The sequence below is a fragment of the Vulpes lagopus genome, chromosome 4 (genome assembly GCF_018345385.1).
Source record: "Vulpes lagopus strain Blue_001 chromosome 4, ASM1834538v1, whole genome shotgun sequence".
Classification (NCBI taxonomy): Eukaryota; Metazoa; Chordata; class Mammalia; order Carnivora; family Canidae; genus Vulpes; species Vulpes lagopus.
The window spans coordinates 13,694,854-13,716,576 of NC_054827.1; the positions used below are offsets into that span (position 1 = coordinate 13,694,854).

The 21,723-nt window shown below is 43.5% G+C and overlaps 1 protein-coding gene across 5 annotated transcripts in view; it reads right to left on the reverse strand.

Annotated features, from left to right (window-relative positions):
* ACSL1 (acyl-CoA synthetase long chain family member 1) overlaps nt 1-21,723 on the reverse strand; it is a 73,879-nt gene that overhangs the window by 18,632 nt on the left and 33,524 nt on the right. For all 5 annotated transcript variants that reach the window (XM_041752598.1, XM_041752597.1, XM_041752599.1 and 2 more), the window contains 5 exons: nt 13,241-13,355; nt 8,906-8,970; nt 6,245-6,346; nt 3,416-3,515; nt 2,585-2,763 (listed from right to left, as the gene is read on the reverse strand). In XM_041752598.1, the coding sequence (XP_041608532.1) occupies nt 2,585-2,763; nt 3,416-3,515; nt 6,245-6,346; nt 8,906-8,970; nt 13,241-13,355 (561 nt within the window). The remainder of the gene's footprint in view (nt 1-2,584; nt 2,764-3,415; nt 3,516-6,244; nt 6,347-8,905; nt 8,971-13,240; nt 13,356-21,723) is intronic.

Sequence of the window (21,723 nt, forward strand, 5' to 3'; positions counted from 1 at the left end):
GTGGCTATGTGGTCACCCAATTCGAGATAACTAGTGTCTTCTTCAGTCTGGAGAGAAAAAATTTACCTGCCAGAGGCTCAAATATCTGTATCCCACATGAAGTGGGTTAAAAAAAAAAAGATTTGGGAACCTCCAATTATAAAACAGGCTATGACAAAAGATGGAAGACCACTCTCCAATGGAGATGAAGAGCAGCAGGTTCATTTCTGAGGGGCGCATTTCCCAGTGGCCAGTTCCCCATCACCACCAGGGGTTCATTTTGATGCTCTTCAGCTCACTGCACAAAGGCGTCTCGGTGGCCACTTTAATTACTATTAATTTCTTTAATGAACTATTTATATTCCTTTCCTATTAAAACTGAATGGCTTGAATGAGCATATGGAGCGAGCATGCCTAGAATTAAGTGGAAATCTGATGAGTGTGCTCAGGACTCAGGGAGTTTCTGGCCAGTATACAGATTTAAACTGTTTTTAATCTTAATTACATTTTAAATTATATATATAACAGACCACTGATTCAAAACAGTAACAGTGAAGTCCAATTAGAAGTCAACTAAGAGGGAGGTAGCCCGGGTGGCTCAGCGGTTTAGCGCCGCCTTCAGCCCAGGGCCTGATCCTGGGGACCCAGGATCGAGTCCCACGTCAGGCTCCCTGCATGGAGCCTGCTTCTCCCTCTGCCTGTGTCTCTGCCTCTCTCTCTGTGTGTCTCTCATGAATAAATAAAAAAAAAAAAAAAAAAAAAAAAAAAAAAGAATTCAACTAAGAGCTGAAGCAATGGTAATTTCATTTTTTTAAAAATTTATTCATGACAGACACAAAGAGACAGAAAAAGAGTACAGCATCCATAAATAAATAATGGATTTGCTATCTTCAGGCTCCAAATACCAGAACCAAAAACCAAAAACTTTACCCAGAAGAAAAACTGAATTCTAGTTAATGATTAGCATGCTAAAGAATTTATGGGGGGCAAAAAATATAACTTAATGAAAATGCATTAAAAAAATAGATTCATGAATGAATGGAGGGACGAGTGATGCACAAGTAAGTGATGAAGCAAAATTATTAAAACACTAGCTGGAGGGTGCTTGGTAGGTGTACGGCAGTCTACTGTACAATTTCTTCCAGCTTGTTTGCATGTCTGAAAATTTCATAATAAAATATCAAAAAAAAAGTAAAAATTCCAAATGCCAATCTTTCTCTTTTTCATCCTATAAAAATATGTATAAATATAAACTTGATCATATGATCAACCATAAAGCCAATTTTAAATTCACTTCTTAAATATTAACCTTTTGCTTACAAAATTTTTAAAGACCAAGTATGAATCCTATTACACAGGTAAGTGTAAAACAATGTCTTTTATAAAATAAAGCCTTTAATAGAAACTTCACTTACCTAAATTTTTAATGATCTTCACTTACCTAAATTTTTAAATCTTAAAATGACATTATACGAGCAGTCAAAAAACACCAAAAAATTCCTGCATGCATGTGTGTGCACATGTATGTGTGTCTGTATGGTGGGGTTAGGGAGGAGGAAGAAAGATGGGGAAAAAGATGACATTATTGTGAACGGTGATTGTAAGTGAAAAAGCAAGTGTGAGGAAACGCTAGGTAAAAAGCTAGCAAAAAGCCCAAGTGAACAGTACAGCACACGGGTTCTTACGGACTCCGCTTCTCTGCTACGTGTGCGTGTGTGTATGAGTGTGTACACGTGTGAGGCAAAGGCTCTGTCAGAACGAATCAGTTTCTCTAATGACTCCTAAGTCCCTCCAGAAAGGTATTACATAGGTCCTAGCTTGTATCCCCCAATTCCTTGTGGAAGGAGAAGTATAAATAAAAATTGAAACTCTATTTGTAACAGTTCCAGAAAAGTATTTATAATGTTTCCGGAAGGAGAACAACTTACTGTATTTAGCCTATTCCTGTAATATGTACCTGACAAGATCCTCCTCTTACCAGCTTCTTGGGATTAAACTATCTAATCCAAATCCAACTGGGAGAATCAGCTTCTTACAAGATATGATGTCAAACAACCAATTTAAATATGGGCCCCACTCATTCTCCTAGAACGGTTACCTTTAAAGCTTTGATTAATGTGAATCTTAAGAAACTTAATATAAAAATAAACCAAATCAAACACCTTATGCTGGAAATTCTCCAGGACGCTATAAAAGCAACTTGGGAAAAAAAAATAATGAGGCAGATTTCTGTAGCTGGCTCCATTTTAGAGACGAATCAGTAAGTAAGTGGCATGAAGGCCGAAAAAGGACATACAAACTTAAGTCTCCACCTGAATCAGAAATTTGCATTTCTTGGTGTGGCTTGTCACTACTCTAGGATAAATATGTGAGCATTGCAACTTGTTTTATGACGGTATTTTCTGTAAGATGTGATGAATTCACAGTGGGGCACACACGTAGAATTCTTCTTTCTAGTAATGAGACAGGAGTTTCCACTCTTTGATTTTTTATGGGTTGCTGAGAGGACCAAGCAGAGCTGGGACTGCATGGTAGCACTGGATACCACATTTGAACCAAAGTAGCCTCAGGGACACCCATCAGAGAAATGGGCAGGGTGACTCACCTCCATGGCCTTCATGCTTAGGATTTCCACACCACACCTCTTGCCTCGTTCCAAAAGATCGATGCCATAGGAGTCCATGAGGACTATGATTTTAAGGCCCGGTATTAACTTATTTTCTACACCGTCTAATAAGAGGTTGGCCTTATCTGGCTTGTCAACAAAAACCAGAGAGAGTTCAGCTGGGAAGGAAGAGATACAATGAAGAATGATGAGCTCTGAGATATTTAAAGCCTGACTGTGTAATACCTGACACCAGGTATTACCATTTTAAGGACTATAGTCTTTAAATAGAAAGATAGATGTGCATTTAAACATAAAATCCCAGGGGCTCCTGGGTGGCTCAGTCAGTTAAGCATCTGCCTTCACCTCAGGTCATAAACTGGGGTCCTGGGATGGAGTCCTGTTGTTGGGCTCCCTGCTCAGTGTGGAGTCTGCTTCTCCCTCTCCCTCTGCCTCCACCCCTTGTCTGTGTGCACGTGCTCGTTCTCTATCTTGCTCACTCTCTCTCAAATAAACTTTTTTATTTTTAAAGATTTTATTTATTCATGATAGACACACAGAGAGAGGCAGAGACACAGGCAGAGGGAGAAGCAGGCTTCCAGCAAGAAGCCCCATGTGGGACTTGATCTTATGACTCGGGGATCACGCCCTAAGCCAAAGGCAGATGCTCAACCACTGAGTCACCCAAGCATCCCTAAAATCAATCAATCAATCAAATCAAATCTTAAAAAAAAAACCCATAAAATCCCTATCAATCAAATATAATAAATGTGAAGTTACCAAATCTAGCTGATAACTAGGCCAAGGTCCACCCAGAGACCACAAACATACCTTTGTTAATTATGTAGGTGATTGCTTCTGTTCCAAGGGTGTCATAGAGGGGAACGACCACCATAGAGTACGCAAAGCATCCCTGCTCGATGATCACCCACTAAATGAACAGTAAAGGCCGTGGAGAGAAAATAAGACGTTATCACAGAACCACTCCAAGGAGAACCACACTCTAGAGAGATCCAAAGTGGAAATACTAGGGGCACCTGGGTGGCTTAGCAGTTGAGCATCTGCCTTTGGCTCAGAGCATGATCCCAGGGTCCCAGGATCGAGTCCACATTGGGCTCCTTGTGTAGAGCCTGCTTCTCCCTCTGCCTGTGTCTCTGCCTCTCTCTCTGTGTCTCTCATGAATAAATAAAAAAAATCTTTAAAAAGACAAAAACAAAAACAAAGTGGAAACACTAGATGTAGCAAAATTAACATCTGTGTGTCTCCTACTATGTGCCAGGCACCACGAGGGACTCATAATGAAAAGCAAACACCTGCCCCCTTTTTAGAAGGAAAGAGCAATTTGCTGGAAGAATCGAGGCAAATGTGTGAAAAGATAATTAACGATACAGGAGAGTGACCGACTGGGACACACGCATGACAAAGCCCACAGTGGGACCACCTTTGCAGGGAAGGTAACCGAGCTCACCCTCTGCCAGGGTAGCCTGGTTTGGACAGGTGGAGAGAAAGCCAAGGAGACTCCAACAGTGGGGACTCCACGACCAAAAGCAGGTGAGCACTCTGGCCGGCACACATTCTCTGGCAGGGAAGGCCACGGGTGGGCAGGAGAAGCCCATGGCCATGCGGGTGCCCGGCTCCATTCCCCAGGGAATGCACAACCTCTGAGGGCTTCTCAGAGAAACAGGGGCTCTGGGGTCTGTGGAAGATCAGCCTGGGGTGCCTGGGTGGCTCAGTCGGTTAAGGGTCTGCCTTTGGCTCAGGTCATGATCCCAGAGTCCTGGGATCCAGCCCCACTTCGGGCTTCCTGCTCAGCGGAGAGCTTGCTTCTCCTTCTCCCTCTGCCCCTCCCTCTGCTTGTGCTCGCTCTCTGTCACATAAATTAATAAATAAAACCTTTAAAAAAAAAAAAGATCAACTTGGCAGCAGTGTGCAGTAGGATCTGGGAACTGGGGAAGGAGGGACACACTTGTGTAACAAGAGAAACGTGTTGGCAAAATCTCTCCAGAAAAGTGGTGGAGGAAAGATGTGGCATAGCAACAGGTCACCTTGCCTCTAAACTCATCAACTATGTGGCAACTAATCTGCTGAGAGGCAAACATGGTGAGATCAGCCTTTCACTCAAAATCCTTGGTGGCACCATTATCTCCAGGTGCAGCTCTCGGGTCCCCCGCCGTACTCCCAATATGCGGTCCAGATAAAGGCTTAGCTGCCGTGGGAAGGAAGCACGACGCACTCACATTCACTTGGCCTGGACCTCTTTTTTTCCTTTTTCTTTCCTGGCACCAATTTCAGTCTACGAACACGGGGTCAGGTCCAAGACTGTCAGCAGGGTACATGTGGCACATGTGGTCCTGTCTTCCCTGTCCCTCCAAGCTCTACCATAGTAAAATGCCTCATTCCCCAAGAGACATGCCACCTGATGCAAACAGGTGGTTGTTCCTGACATTCCCTTGGCTGCCCCACCCTCATATCCTTCAACACTCCACTGGGAGGCCACCTCCAGGAAGTCCTCCTTGACTGAGCTCCCATAATCCTTTTCCCCTGTGTCCACCTTACCACGCTACAGGGAAAGCGTCAGCTTATGCGCTGGTCTTCCCTCACATGGTACCTTTCAGGGAGGATCCAAGTCACTGTTGTGATTTGGTGCCTCGCACTGCATGGCATATAGCAGGTGCTCAATAAACATTTATTAAGCTAGTTGATAAATATAGGAAGGAGCTTACTCTGTGAAGTAAGGGAATACCTGTTCTTGTGGTAGATTCATGATAAAATTCCACTAACACAAAAATCTGGGATGTGTTCACTTGAATGAGTTTTATTTGAAATGAAAGAAACTAGATTTCATGAGCCTGGTCGTGGTCCAGCTGTGGAAACTGCTGTGTTTCCCTTACCAATATAGAAAACTGCAGGAAATCTAATTTATAAAATAGTCAGTAGCCCAGGGATTGTCCTAACACATCTTTTGGATGCAAGAATAAATTCAATTTCTTCAAGCTTAGTGCTTGAATTTTTCCAAGCCAAATTATGCCGCTAATTTGTTCACTAGCACCATATACAACAGCTCCAAAAGAGCTTCTCATTTAAACTGACCTTTCATGCAAGGGTTTACAGAAGCAGCACGCAGGGGCCTTGACAGCCAGCCGGACAGCACGTCTACATTAAGGCTGACTCACGGTGAGGCACTCTCCCTGCTGCCCATGGTATTTTAAACTTTGTAACCTGATCAGAGGGAAAGCTCCTACCTTTCAGAAAGCAAAGAGGAGAGTCCACAGTGGACAAAAATGTATCCAAGTTTCTTCATAATTTATTGAGGCTATTTTTCTAATCACAGACATAAATAAGCCTTAAGGTAAGAAGATTCTTTGTTAGCTATCTGTTCAAATAACTTGTTAAGTTTTTTGTTTTGGGAACTGGTTTAAAAAAAAAGAAAAAAGAAAACCAATAAACAAAAAAGTGATTTTTCTCCCTCTTAACATTAGGGGCCAAGGAGGCCCTGGTGTGGATTTTCCTGTCACTTTCTAAGGAATAATACAGAGATATATTCTCGGTAGAGATCAAAGCACAAAATCGTGTCCTGAGCAAAGGTAGGTGTGAACCCCAACTGGCTCTTACATCTGAGAACTCTCAAACTGCCTACAGTTGGTGTCTAATGGTCAATACCTCAGGTCTGTTCTGAGCGAAGATGCCAATGAACTGATCTGGGGCAGTCTTGAAGCCCTTCTGGATTAGCGCTGAGCCCACACACTCGGCTATCTCCGCCACCTAAAATGGGGAGGAAAATAAACAGGAAAAATCAGGTCAAACTCAAAGAACAAAGCTCACTGGGTGACAACCGAGTCTAACACCTCGGCCAGCAAGCAGCACCACACAGAGGAGAGAGGAGCAAACAGGCATTCTTTTAGTTGTACATTTTTGTAAAACACAAGGCTCAATTCTCCAGAACTCACTATTAAAGAGAACTGATCATAGGGCTCCTTCTGCAAAGTAGATGAATCGGAGGATTCCAACAGCTGCAGGTCACAGATCATTGGATGTCAGGGCTTCTTACACATTTCTATTTTAAACTTTAGTTTTATAGAATTATAAAAGTAATACAAGGATATAGAATTATTGTTGTTGTTATTATTATTATTATTATATTTGTATTTATGAAGATTAGCAATGCAGCCAAAACTTGTCATTTGCTATAAACACAGAAATAGTCTGGGGGGGACACCTTCAAAAAACTTGTAAGAGTTTTAAGTAAAATTAATAAGTAAAACAAACACTATTATAGCAAGTAAAAATAGGTAGATTCCTATGAATTAGGGAGGACTATAAACCTGCCCCCCAGTCTCTCCCCATTCCTACCTTAAATTAACTACAAAATAAATAAAATTTTTAATATCTTAAATTTGGAATTATTTTCTTTATTTTCAGTTAGTGAATTCTCAAGAGCACTTTAAAATCCCACCCATGCCTGTAGGGAATAGAGCCACGCCTGTTCCTGCCCAGAACCCTGTTGGTCCTGGCACATAGTACCACCGCGTTCTGCCTATGGGAATGAGAGTTCACCCAGGTGAGGTGACGGCACGGGTGGCATGAATATGCTTATTGTTTTTGCACCCACAGCCTGTTTCACAACCTCTGCTCACATGTCAGGGATGGGAACCCGTGAAATGCTGCCATGGTTTGCAGAGCTACTTAGGAGAAGGTACAGGCATTTATATCTCTAGAAAGAGGCTCCATTCCTTTCTCCAGAAAACCTCAAAGGGGTTCCTAGCCCCACAAAGGTCAGTCACTAGGATGAGGAAAGGACCTAACCAAGTGTACAAATCCAGAGTTGCCTTCAACTCTAGCTTGAAATCTTCACCAGCCTTTGGCTGAAATGTGCAAAACACAGATTAACACCTTCAAAAACTGCAGTGATTTTCAATCTGCCTTGAAAAATCCAATCTGCCATGGACTTGTCTTTTGCCTTCCTTCCAGCATATAACAGAAGGACTCCAGGCAGCACTTGGGGACTCTGTGAGGCCTTGAGACCACTGCGCAACATTACATGTCCAACACACATAAACTGTTTATCTACCACTTGTGAAAATGAGGAACCTCAGCAACTCTTTTTTTGGGGGGGGCAGGGGGAGGTCTCCGGTAAAGCAAAATTAAAGTGGTGAAATCCCTCTGGTCCCTGAGGGTACTCAGCTCATCACTTTTCTCACAGGAAAGGAGCCTGTTTTGCCTCTCTGCTCTCTACCAAGAGCTACCCAAGCAAAGCCTTTGCATTTCATTTATCCTCAGATGCGGGAATGGAAGGAAACGTGGAGTGTGTTTCAGTCTCGGGAAGGGCCAGCGAGCTCTGGGGCTCCTCAGGACAATCCCTCACGTATCCTCCCCAGCACGTCAACTGCCCAGGGCACCTCTCACACCAAACATGGATGGAGGAATTTCATTTGTATTCATGAAACCACAGGACAACCAGGCCCTAGAGCAGGGAGCTATTTCCTGGACAGCTGTGCTAGAAACAAAAGGCAACAGCGGACACATCGGGGCTCCCAGACACCCTTGGGCTCTTACTTCCATGGGGAGAAGATGCCCTGTTATCACGACAAACATGAAAAGCAATGTCTGTCATCAAGCAGCTGCAGCTGTGGATCAGTTGGGATTATGGAGGGACAAGAATAAATACACTGGATCCCAGCTTCCTTTGTGCTTATACAGCAAAGCAGGTGCCGCCCCTGAACATCTGTGCTGCTAGCCATGGCTGCCCTGGGGTTCAACATCACACCTGTCCCACGTTGGTCAGGTTCATACGATGCACAGAAGAGCCAAAGACCAGATGTGGACCTCACTTCTGGTCCTGTTTCTGCCACGAACCAGCTCGGACCCTGGGCAAGTCCCATCCTTTTCCTTGGGGGATGTTTCCCTCCTCTATAAAATGAGAAAGTTACTCTATATTAGGGATTCTAACTTTGTCTAGTATCCTGCCAGGCAGAGGAGAATTTCTACCCTGCCATGGGCTCTGTGAGGAGAGTCACCTGCTTCAAGCACATTTCTAGAACGTTATCTGAGAATCATGCTCAATTCCCCCATGCAGCCACATAATTCTAGAATAAAGTGCATTTGGACTTAATTCAAGTCCAAATTGGACCAATTAAGCTACTTAACCAGTTTTTCCCAAATCTTTGCATAAAACTTCTCCCTTTGGATGCTGCACGTTTACCTCAGAGCTCTGAGTCGGCCTAGCACACAGACTTTGCAGCAACCATACAGCCCTCATGGTCAGGGACTCCAAGATTTCAGCCCCAAAGCGTGCAGGAGGACCCACAGAGCCAGGAAACTCACCTGTTTGTAGGAAAGCCATTCGTAGGGCTGGTCTGGCTTCCGAGAGCCTAAACAAGGGCCATCATCTTAAAAAAAAAAAAAGAAAAAAAAAAAAGAAAAGAAAAGAAAAAGAAAGAAAAATACAGTGAAAAACAAAAAACGGGATTAACGTGCATAAATATTCTCATTTGTGTTCTACTTCATCCTACAAAATATCAGGTAGACATTGGGCCCCAGATTAGAAATAAAGAGTTCAGATTGGAGATGTGTTCTCCTTGGGTTCTGGTCTGATTTTTTGTTTGTTTCTTAAATGGGGTAAGAAAAATAAGAGAATATCAGGCAAATACACTTTTTAAGGACACTCAATTTGAATTCTTCTGTACCCTAGTGGTTCAGAAAGGGGGAAGTAGCTGAATGATAAAGAAATCCTTTTCAGAAGACTCCCACAAGATTCCTAAAGTGTAAAGCATTCTAACTCAGGATGTACAAAGGAAAATACAGAGATGCCTGGGTGGCTCAGTGGTTGAGCATCTGCCTTCGGCTCAGATCATGATCCTGGGTTCCTGGGATTGAGTCCTGCATCAGGTTCCCCTGCATGGAGTCTGCTTCTCCCTCTGCTATGTCTCTGCCTCTCTCTCTGTGTCTCTCATGAATAAATAAATAAATAAAATCTTTAAAAAAAAAAAAAAAAGGAAAAAATAGGACTCTTAAATCCCCAAATTCTGATGACTTAGAATTTACTCACATGGATGAAGTCTTAATTGCAGAGAAACAAAAATGAAGAAAAGATGCAAAATAAAGAGAAAATAAGGGGGTATCTGTGAAAGTCAAAGTTAAGAAATATCAGGATGTGTCCTGATTCTAATCTGGGTACCGAATAAACAGGATGAAAGAAAACCCATATTAAGTATTCATACTAAGGGCTAGGACAGTAATAAGTATCACTTGAATCATTTATATTTGGAATCATGCAAGTTTCTTTCTATAGATTAACCCCAAGCTAACTTTATGCTCAGTTTATACTTGATGAAAGAAAAGCTACGTCCACCTAAAAAAAAAAAAAAAAAAAAAGAAGAAGAAAGAAAAAGTCTCCATGTTCCGATGATCATAGCTGACCACATACAAGAATGCCTCTTTACTAGACACACAGGTTCTCCTGCCAGAGGCCCCTCTGTGTTAAGTAGGGCCTCATAGCTCCTTCCAGTAGGGCATTTTGTCATCTCCCCTCTAACAGGGTATCAGCATTTGTTTCTAGACTGTAAGATCTGTGGCTTCCCCATTCTAGGTTTAAGTGTCAGCAGAGGTGTTCTGATTTGGTTTGGGGGCCTGGAGGACAGGTTGGGAAAGCAGAGCATGGCCCCACTGGCAGTCCTGAGGAGGCTGGGCCTATCACACCCAGTCACACCCTGGAGAAGAGAAGTGGGGCATGTATGCGGGTCGGTGGTGAGGACAGGAAGGACCCAGGCTGGACAAATTCACTGCCTCACACTGACTTCTTGGCTCTCTCTACTGCAGCCTTGATGAAAACAGAAAGAGCACAAAGGGCCTTATTCTCAGACCCTCTGCCATTCACAGGGACTGTGATAAAGACCGGGCTGGACGGCATGAGTTCCATCAGAAGCTGTTTTCACACATTGGCCATCTGAAATAATGTTATTTCATTCTGTAAAAACAGGGATTGGAGATGTATAGGCAGCAGCGGCCAAATCAAGTCTGCCACCTGTTTCTGTAAATACAGTTTTATTGGAACATAGCCTTGCTCGTTCATTTACATATTATCTAAGACTGCAGCCGCAAGGCCTCACAGAGACCGTATGGCCCTGGGAGCCTGCCATATTTACTCTCTGGCCCTTTATAGAAAAGTCTGCAGACCCCAGCTCCAGGATGGTGGGAACTTAAACAAATACTATACCCAGGCCCTACAAACAAAATTTTGGATATAACAGGACAGGAATAGGGTCTGGGCCTCAGCACTTTTTAAAAGCTCCCCAGGTGATACCACAGTGCAGCCAGGGACGCGAATCTACAGATTCACAGGCAGAGGGCTCCTCCTTATAAGCAGCTTCCTATGTACAGTTTGGTTTTTACTCTCCCATAAAGCCTTCATCTTATGGTAGTCTAGGAAAAATAAAGCTTAAAATAAAAAGATCCTCTGGAAAAAAAAAAAAGAAAGAAAAAAAAAAAAAGAAGGCAAAGTGGCCTATCAGTATAGGTTAAGAGTGAACTTAAGTTTTCTTCAACTTCTCTGAAACATTCATATAAGACTTCATATTCCAAGTAGAGAAAGTGCACACACACAAAAAAGTTACTGTCTTTGAGAGGAGAGTCAGAAGTATCATGTAAGTCACCATACTACCAGGATGAATTCATTCCCTGATAACCATGAGACAAATGTATACACATCCACACACATCACTTGGTGGTAGTGGTAAAGATTCTATATACATATATACACACACACACACACACATCTACACTTATTTGATATATAATGTATATCAAATTAATTATCTATAAATTTTATATTTATAAAAATATAAATATTTAATTTATATTTAATCTATAATATAGATTTAATCTATATTTAATCTATAAATATTTTGATGTGGCCTTTTGTTAAGCTGCTCTGTGTATGGATATTTACTATCACAGACAAACCCTGACCCTGACACTAACTTTGAAGAAGTTCATAATATAGGGATGCCTGGGTGGCTCAGTGGTTGAGCATCTGCCTCTGGCTCAGGTCATGACCCGGGGTCCTGGGATCAAGTCCTGCATTGGGCTCCCTGCATGGAGCCTGCTTCTCCCTCTGATGTGTCTCTGCCTTTCTCTGTGTCTGTCATGAATAAATAGATAAAATCTTTAAAAAAAATTCATGATATAGAAGTGAGGTTTGTTTTACCCTTAGAGTGGGGCTCGATGAATCTGCCACAGGATTACTAGGTCCTGTGCAGATACTAGAGTAACCCAATTCTACTAGGATTAAGTAAAAAACACAGCACTTCTTGAGCACATTATCATAATGCAACATGTTGTGAAGACAGAGAACAGCAACAGCACATAGTCCCTGACCTTCAGGGAACTGCAGTCCAGCTAGCAGTAGAGCCAGCCACCAAACGATTTAAATAAGGAATCATGGATCCCAAAGACCATTTCTAGAGAGTGACCTGGAACAAGCCAAAATAAAGAGGCTAAAACAAAAGAGGGGGTTGTGGGGAGCAGAGAGTACTCTCTCCATCACTGAGGATACATTGATGGAGCACCTACTGTGTGTCAGGCTATGTGCCAGTGTCGAGAAAAGAGATGGCCGCCCTGTTCAAGGAGCACTGGCCAGTGGGACAGAACATCAGGCAAATGTCTCTGCTTCCTGGAGGGGCTATTACAGAAATAGGTACAGGGTGCTGGGGAAAGCAGGGAAATGCCTCACCTGGAGGTAGGAGATGAAAGCAACAGAAAAAGAAAAGAAGAAGGTTTTCTTTTCTTTCTTTCTTTCTTTTTTTTTTTTTTTAAAGATTTAGTTAATTTATTTGAGAGAGAGAGAGATCACAAACAGGGAGGAAGGGCAGGGTTCAGAGAAGTGGGCTCCCTACTCAGTGGGGCTCAGTCCCAGGACCTAAGGATCATGACCTGAGCTGAAGGCAGATGCTTAACGAATGAGCTACCCAGATGCCCTAGAAGGTCTCACATAGCATAGTAAGCACCTGCGCTGAAGGTAGGAAAGAAGAAGCTTTACAATCAAGAAAAGGACAAGTGCACAAGGGTGTGGGGTTATGGGAAAGGGGAGGGGTCCTGGTGTTGCAAGAAGTTCAGTGTAACTCGAGGAAGAGTACCCAGAAGGTACACTTCCTGGAAGGGAGAGAGGCCGGAAAGGCAGGCAGGAGGCCTGGGGTGGGGTGGGGTGGTTCTCTTAGGCCAACGCTAGTGAGGAAGTGTGGTTACTTTGGGAGCCAACATTTCCAAAGTGTCTCACGGGACATTGCTTCCTTGGGAGGTCAGTGTTTATTTCTCAAAATACGGGTCTCATGGTCGAGTATGTTTGATAATGTTGGACTGGGCCCAATTAAACATGTCTTTTGACCTCAGGAAATGTCAGAGCCCAATAATGAGCTAAGATATATGTAACTATCCATAAAATACAAAACCTGATGAAAATATATTTGACTGCTCTGTCAGGGGGACATCTAGAGGGGCTCTTGTGTTTTGGGGCTCATTCTGGAGAAGTTTGAGGAGGAGACAGGGGGACTTGAACAGGTGGAAGTAGATGGAAGATGAAAGCAAAGGACTTCCTCAAGAAAGATCACTTGTTCTGAATGAAAATCATTAATCATTTGTCACACAGATTCAGCAAATGCTTACTTGACACCTGAATGCCCCGCTGGAAGCCTTCGTACATGGTTCTGACATCGTCGTAAAAATATACCAAGGGCTCATCGCTATCCAGTAGCGGGGATCTCCGAGCACCATCGCTACCCTGTGCAAAGAGACAGACACATGAGCATGTTAGAAGAAAATGTTAAAAATAAAAACCCTAACATGCATGCCTACCATGTGCTCCAGGGAGCCCCTGTGGAGTAGCTGCTCAATATTTGCTGAATGAACAGAAAGAAGTGCAGCATTTACTAATCAGATCCATTCATCTGGGATCAGGTGCAGGCTCTCAGAGAAGGAAGGCTAAGACCTAATGGGTGTCAGAGGGCCCCTGGGAAAAGGAAACAACAGAGCAGACCTCTGAGCACTGGTCTGGCCGGATAAGGTCAAAGAGAGCAGAAGGACTAGGAACCTGTCACACATGTTGTGACAATTCTCAAACCTCTACCATCGGGATACGTGGGTGGCTCAGAGGTTGAACATCTGCCTTCGGCTCAGACTGTGATCCTGGGGTCCTGGGATCACGTCTCGAATCGGACTCCCTGCAGGGAGCCTACTTCTCTCTATGTCTCTGCCTCTCTCTCTCTCTGTGTGTGTGTCTCTCATGAATAAATGAATAAAATCTTAAAAGAAAAAAAACAAAACACCCCTACCATCAATGTCACAGGGACTGAGTTTGTGTAAGCTCTCGTAGAAACACACCATTCAGTTTTACTTCCATAACGCCGATGTTCCTTTGGAGATTACTTCCACTGTTTTAACTCTGTGTCAACAGCAGTATAGCCTGTTAGGAACTCTGGATTCTCACAGAGCATCTGACAGTTAACAAGCACCCAGCTACAAAATGTATGGAGGTGCAGGGACATGTCTATACTGCTTTGATTTGCTGCACTGACAGGTACACAGACTGGGTTTCACTGTGCGCCCTCTCTACAAGGCCTTCACTGGTTGGTGCAGAAAGCACACCTGCTAACCACCGCAACGCCTGACTAGCAGCGGAAGTCATCACTGGAGGTAGTAGCTTTCAGCCTGTGAGCTGCGCAGCACTCTGCGTCCACAGAAATACCATGGGGCCAGGTATCCGGACATGCCAAGCGTTCTTTAGAAACTGATAAATACAAGCTCAACTACTATGATGTCAGAGCCCATGGGTTTTTTGTTTGTTTTTTAATTCCAGAGAGGGGTCTTCACATTTGCAATGTCAGGAAACAGGGAAGTCAGACAAGGATATAAGAACTTCTGGTAAGGACCTACAAGAAAGGACCATTTGCAAAGAGGAGAGATGGTTTCTAGTATGAGGTCTGAAGGAAGCAGACAGGAAAGTCTTCATGAAGAAGGAGCAAAGGGCTAGGTCTCAGAGAGTAGGGTCTAAGCAGGCAGAGCTGATGGGGAAACGGGATGCACTCCAGGGCAAGACCCAACATGGAGATCCCTTTATAGGTAATGACCTCCAGATAGATGTTGATGGACCATTTTTCTCCTTCTGTTTTTCTTGTTTGTTATTTGTTTTGTTTTGTTTTTAGGATTTAGTTAGGATTCTTCTTATCCTTATCTCCTCCTACAAGCTCTCTTTCCAACCAATTTATCATAAATGTACTTCCAAAAGAAAGGAACAGTACAGAAGTATATTAAGAAAAAAAATGACTAGTCCCTATTAACATTTTTTTAAATATATATATTTTTTATTTAATCATGAGATACACAGAGAGAGAGAGAGAGAGACAAAGGCAGAGGGAGAAGCAGGCTCCATGCAGGGAGCCCAATGTGGGACTCGATCCCAGAACTCCAGAATCACACCCTAAGCCAAAGGCAGATGCCCAACTGCTGAGCCACTCAGGAGTCCCCCTAGTAACAGTTTGATGATTTCCTTCCAGACTTATTTCTATGCTTTACATCCATAGAAATTCTTATGTACTCATATGTTCTTGACATCAGATGTAAAGCTACTAATAGATTTCTAGAACAAATATCACCCAATGATATATTCTACTCATTACATGGTCTTCTCTAACTTGGCAGACACTTTCTAATACCTGTAGCCACGATTCCAAATGTAATGATTAATTACAACATATACTTTATAAAACAAAGAAGTTATTCTTTGTATGTACAATGGTGGGAAAACCTCTACTCTGTAGACTCATGCAATATTATTACTTAATCTCTGAGTCTGTCTGCAAAATGGGGATACCATGTGTCCACATCCAGGATTATCTTTAGCTAAACAATTAAAATTAGTCCTATAAAATATGAATGTGTAGGGACGCCTGAGGGCCTCAGTCGGTTAAGCGTCTGCCTTTGGCTCAGGTCATGATCCTGGGGTCCTGGAATCCAGCCCCGCTCAGTGGACTCTGCTTCTTCCTCTGCCCCTCCCCCTGCTTGTGCGTGCATGCCCTCTCTCTCTCAAATAAACAATAAAATCTTTTAACAAAATATGAATATGTAGAACACTACTCAGACACCCTACAACATGCCCTAACTACAAAGCCAGTCCTTCTTAGCCTTTATCTTTTCTCCAACAAATACTCGGATTAAAATTCAGAAGCAATTTTGTGGCTTTACAGTAAGTACTGAAAGCCTTTTTCTTTTTTTTTTTTTTTTTTTTTTTTTTTAAATTTTTATTTATTTATGATAGTCACAGAGAGAGAGAGAGAGGCAGAGACACAGACAGAGGGAGAAGCAGGCTCCATGCTCCGGGAGCCCGATGTGGGATTCGATCCCGGGTCTCCAGGATCGTGCCTTGGGCCAAAGGCAGGCGCCAAACCACTGCGCCACCCAGGGATCCCCTGAAAGCCTTTTTCAATGCAGGAAGTCACCCACCAAAAGGAGCCAGGGCATCATGGCTAAGGTAGGAGAAAAAGGAGCAAGGGATTAAATGACAGAAAATGGGAAGAAGAAAAAAAGCTAAGAAAAGAGGTGTGCCTGGTAGTGAGGAGCAGACTGTCACAAACAACCGTCTCCTGGCCACTGGCCCAGCCCTGCCCACTGGTCTGCCTATCAAGCATGACCAGGAGGCACAGGCGGTTTAGTAGCCCAGACAGGTCCCTTAGGATGGGCCCTCCTACATCTCTCATCCTGACGCTCGTTCACGTGTGCTGTCACTCAGCCATTTCTCTGCAAAAGCAATACTGCCCTCCCCTAGCATTCTGCTGAGAACTCCTACAGCTGTCAATGGGGCAGGTGGGAATCGGGTGAATAAGACACAGAGCTTTTTCTGAAGAAGCCCAAGTCTTATCCTTATGTCACCAGAGGGGCTCCATGGAGCACTGGCTGAGCAAAGAGGGTGCAGGAAGTCAGAATGAACAGACAAGAGTAGCCTGGAATCTTCGGAGCATTCGGAGCACAGGCTCACCCTCGGGCCGGGATCTCTGAAGCATGGTCTGGGGGACCGCAGACCCTTCTAAGGAAAGCAAATTAGCTAGCCCTTCAACAGATCTACTGAATCAGAGACTCTGGGGGTGTGACCCAGAAGTTTAGCTAGCCCTCCAGGGGATTCTGGTGCACGCGAAGGTGAGAACCACCAGCCTGGAGGCCTTAAGGTCCCAGCAGGGAAGTCCTGAGGAATACTGCTTCAGAAAGAAATCTACAAGAAGCCTAAGAAGCAGCATGAAGAATGGCATGAAGGGGAAGGGACCAGAGAAAAATCTAGTCATGTGGGCCTGGGTGAGAGCAGTGGCAAGCGGGAATGGGGAGAAAGAAGGGTGACACTAGAAGTAGTAAGGGTTAATGAAAAGGATCTGGCCAGTAACTGCTTTAAAGAAGGAGGTCTAAAAATAGCAGTCCCATTTAATCAAAAATAGAAGACTGGGCATGGGGGCCAGGTTTGAGAAGAGAGTCACTTTGGCTTTGGAAATATGGAGACCAAATCCTTTTCAAGATAGTAGGTCAACCTCCCAAATTCCTATTTTGAGAATTGCTGCTCTAGAGTAAAATTTTATGAGAAACTTTTTGGCTAAGTAATTCTTTGGTGAAGGTTCATTTTTTTTGGTGGTATATAATCCTCAGAACTTTGAGAAACATGGAAGTAAGCCAAATCCAAGTTAAAGAAGTTAATGATATCCCAAATAGCCATCATCTTGACAAGTAACCTGAAGACAAGACAGTTATGATGATTCTAATTGGCAATCACAATACTTAGCAAAGGTTTGAGGACAAGCTGTAAATGAGTCCTATGTCAAAAAGGCACACCATTTAAGGCATAAGTGAAACTGGGTAAAAGGTCACATTGTCACTTATTTGTTACACACTCTGTGATTTCAAGAGAGGAGTCTGAATAAAAGGGGTGCAGGGGCCACTAAGCAAGATCTGCGCTTTGAAATTTGTTGCCCTATGAAATGATCACCCGTTCCCCTGAAGAATCATCATTTTTGATGTGCGTATGTGCTATCATTCTTCTTGAACAAAAATGCTATTTGTGGGATCCCTGGGTGGCGCAGCGGTTTGGCGCCTGCCTTTGGCCCAGGGCGCGATCCTGGAGACCCAGGATCGAATCCCACATCAGGCTCCCGGTGCATGGAGCCTGCTTCTCTCTCTGCCTATGCCTCTGCCTCTCTTTCTCTCTGTGACTATCATAAATAAATAAAAATTTAAAAAAAAATGCTATTTGTAAACACTGGGTGTTAGTAGCCTGATTTATACCTACAAAGCAGAGGGACCGTACCGAGTGTTGGGAAGCACAGCTATACCAACAGAGCTCAAATGTCTGTATGTGCTACAAACCCAAGCCACTTCAAAAGGAGGGCATTTCATTACTGGGTCATGCAAGTACATGTCGCTATTTCTAGGAACATCTACTTAAATGAAAAAAATAATACTTCTGGATTTCTGATATAAGCTACAGATTGAGGGTAGAGGCCGGGGTTTCAATTGTCCTCAAGAAATAGGGAGAGCTAAGCAGACAATTCTAATGAAATGTGCAGGAAATCACTCTGTAAGACTGAGTGTCAGGCCACCTCTGGGTGGCTCAGTGGTTGAACATCTGTCTGCCTTCGGCTCAGGGCATGATCCCAGGGTCCTGGGATCGATTTCCGCATGGGGCTCCACTCAGGAAGCCTGCTTCTCTCTCTGTGTCTCTGCCTCTCTCTCTCTGTCTCTCATGAATAAATAAAATCTTAAAAAAAAAAAGAAAGATTGAGTGTCAAGGAAGATTATGCTATACACTTCTTTAATGTGGTTTTAGTTTTTCCAATTTAAAAAAAAATAGAAAATGGTGAGTCCAACACACTATGGTCAAATCGGTGGTCACAAGTACATTTTGCAACATCTACATAAGCTAATATTCCTCTTTTTGAAATTTAAATTCAATTAATTAACATATAACGTATTATTGGTTTCAGAGGTAGAAGCCAGAGGTTAATCAATATTATATAACACCCAGTGCTCACTACATCATCCAGTTACCCTGTCCCCTCATCCCCACCTCCCCTCCAACGACCCTGTTTGTTTCCTATAATTAAGAGTCTCTTATGGTGTGTCTCTTTCTGATTTCGTGTTTTATTTTTTCCTCCCTTCCTCTATGATCCTCTGTTTTGTTTCTTAAATTCCTCATATGATAATGGTCTTTCTCTGACTTACTTTGCTTAGCATAATACCCTCTAGTTTTATCCTTGTCATTGCAAATGACAAGATTTCATTTTTTGATGCTGAATAATATTCCAGTGTGTATAAATATGTAAGGGCTCTCTCCGTAATTTGGCTATTGTGGACATTACTGTATAAACATTGGGGTGCAGGTGCCCCTTCGGATCACAACCTTTGTATCTTTGGGGCAAACACCCAGTAGTGCAATTCCTGGCTTGTAGGGTAAGCTAACGGTCCTCCTGAGGTTGGACTTCCCACATGGACTGAATTAGGAAATAAAAGTTCAAGTTCTACTTGGGGCCAATAAAGGCAGGACCATGGTGTACATGTGCATATCGGTAGTTCCCAAGAACAGAACTCTTGCCAATACAAATACAGGCCCTGGCTCCCGCTCTCTGAAAGTTCACTTTATGACACTTGGCTTTTATGAAAGACGCACATTAGTACCTATTTTCACTAACTGGAAGAAATCCGAAGAGGAGTTTTACATTAATGAAAAAAAACTTACTGTATCAATGTAGTCTTTTGTAAAAGGGAAGTGGCATAACTTGAACTTTTGGAAAGTGGGGGAAGACTCTTGCTTTGTCATCTAGGCTTTTGTAAGCCTACTTTCAGACAGCAGAGAAAACCTGTATTTGGGGAAAAAAAAAAAAAGGACTCCCAAAGGTGAGAGTCATTTTGTGCACTCTCACATTTAAATGCAAAGGGGAATCACATCCTTGAGGACTTCTGGGGGATGGAAATACCCAAGCTTTATAAACTGGTCTTGTCCATCTCAATCTAGAAAATGGGTGTCTACAGGCCACGAGAGAACTGTATAACTAGTAAGGAGGTTATTGAAGACGTGACTAGATTTTAATGTTAAATCCACCTCTAGGGGGAAAGCAGCACGTAGAACCACAGCCCTGAGCACAGGGTTTGTTGTTGGGTTTTGTTGGAGTTTTTATTTTTGAGCTGTTGCTAACATCCTCCATGTGAAATACTCTTCCCAGGACTTAGATTTCTCCACGCATCTTATTCTGCCCAAAACACCACTGTCTACTTCCTGGGCACAAAGCCGCTCTTCCATCCAGGGACCTCTTAGAGAGACTCTCTGGCCATTGATTCTCATCTCCAGCAACACTAGATCTTTGCTATACCGAACCGGGGCTTTTAAAGGCCAGCCAGTTGGCGACCTTCCCAACCGTCTTTCCTGAACGGTAACAACAAGACATCTAGAACTCACTTAGATTTCCCATGATAGGCTGAACTGTAAACGTCCCAGCATACGGGGAACGCTCAGGATCAATGTTCATGCTCACCATTGAACTAGCTGACTTCCTGAGGTGCCCAGGAGTAAAGAAAGGCAAGAACCATCACGTCACAATCAGTGCTGGGTTCTGTCGCCGGAGTGCAGGAATGAGGGAAGCTAAGTGAGGATTTCCTGAGCACCTGCTACATGCCAGCCACTCCGCAGGTGAGATGACAACCCGAGGGGGAGGTTGTAGGGTGACATTTAAAAGGTCATGGGCCCAGCTCTGTGGATATCTGGTATGGTAACAGGTTTCTCTGCGGATCACAAGCGGGTTCAAACTCCCCTACACATTGCTCATCTCCATCTTCAAGGAGCCAGGCCCAGGTCACCGGTGGCAGGCTCAGTTTTTTGGTTCTCCAATACTTTCCCCTGGTCCTCAGAGGGGCTTCCATTGTACCCCTCATTCACTCTAAAGTTTCCTACTTCCTGAGCCTCCCCACTGCCATCCCAAGGGGAGGATGTGCTTACGTCGGGGTGGTGGAGAGGCTGGCACAGTATTTAGAAACTATAGTTCTGTGCTGCCGAGCACATTTCAATGTCATCACCAGGGGAAATCGGCCAACCACAGAAGGGGAAATAGCACCCTCCCACCTCCGTGAGAGGGAAGAAAGTCTAGAGCCACAAAATCCAAAATCCCACAAACACACATTGTTCCAGCAAAACAAAACTGCCCATAGCATCTCTACATGCCTGCCATTTAGAATATGTGAGTTATTCTGCTCCACTTTTGACTATTCTAAAGGGAACCAGTGTCTATTCTCACCCATGGCTGGCCTTCTAGACATGAATGTAAGTAGGGATTTTTGTCGAGAGGCTCAGAAAGTTTATATTTGTCATTTTTCATTTGGCCTGAGTTGACCCTGCTTGGGGGGAGGCTATTTTTAAACTTAAATAAATACTCCAGCACACACTTCTGCTTGATGAAGCCTCGAGGAGGTAGCGTCCTTTGTACAAAATCAAATTGTGTTTTCAGGCCTGTGTTACCTTGTTCCTAGTTAGTGAACTTATTAAGCTTTTACTTCCATTTAAACGGTTACTTCCATTTAACCGTTTAAATGGAAGCTAGAAATAAATTTTTCTAAAACAATCACCTGTCTTTCTTTGAATTCCTAAAGGCAGCCTGTGGGCTGGCCTTGGCACAAAGATCAGAAACTCTGCCTTCAGTTCTCTGTAATGCCTGCCCTTTACTTTGCAGCCTACTCACCTACCCACTGCTGCCCCGTGACCAGAACTGATACTGCTACCACCTCATTCAAATCACGGGTCTCTTTCAATTAATAGGTGAGACTTTTTAGCCATTTAACTCAGTTAAGCTTCCTACAATGTGAGTCTAGTTAAGAAAAAGTAATTAGCAAGGTTTTTCATACCTTTTTTTAAAAAAAGGTTTTATTTATTTATTCATGAGAGACACAGAGAGAGAGAGAGACAGACAGACAGACAGACACAGAGACAGAGGCAGAGGGAGAAGCAGGCTCCATGCAGGGAACCTGACGTGGGACTCGATCCAGGGTCTCCAGGATCACTCCCTGGGCCAAAGGCAGGTGCTAAACCACTGAGCTACCCACGGATCCCCTTTTTTTTTCATACTATGTGATTA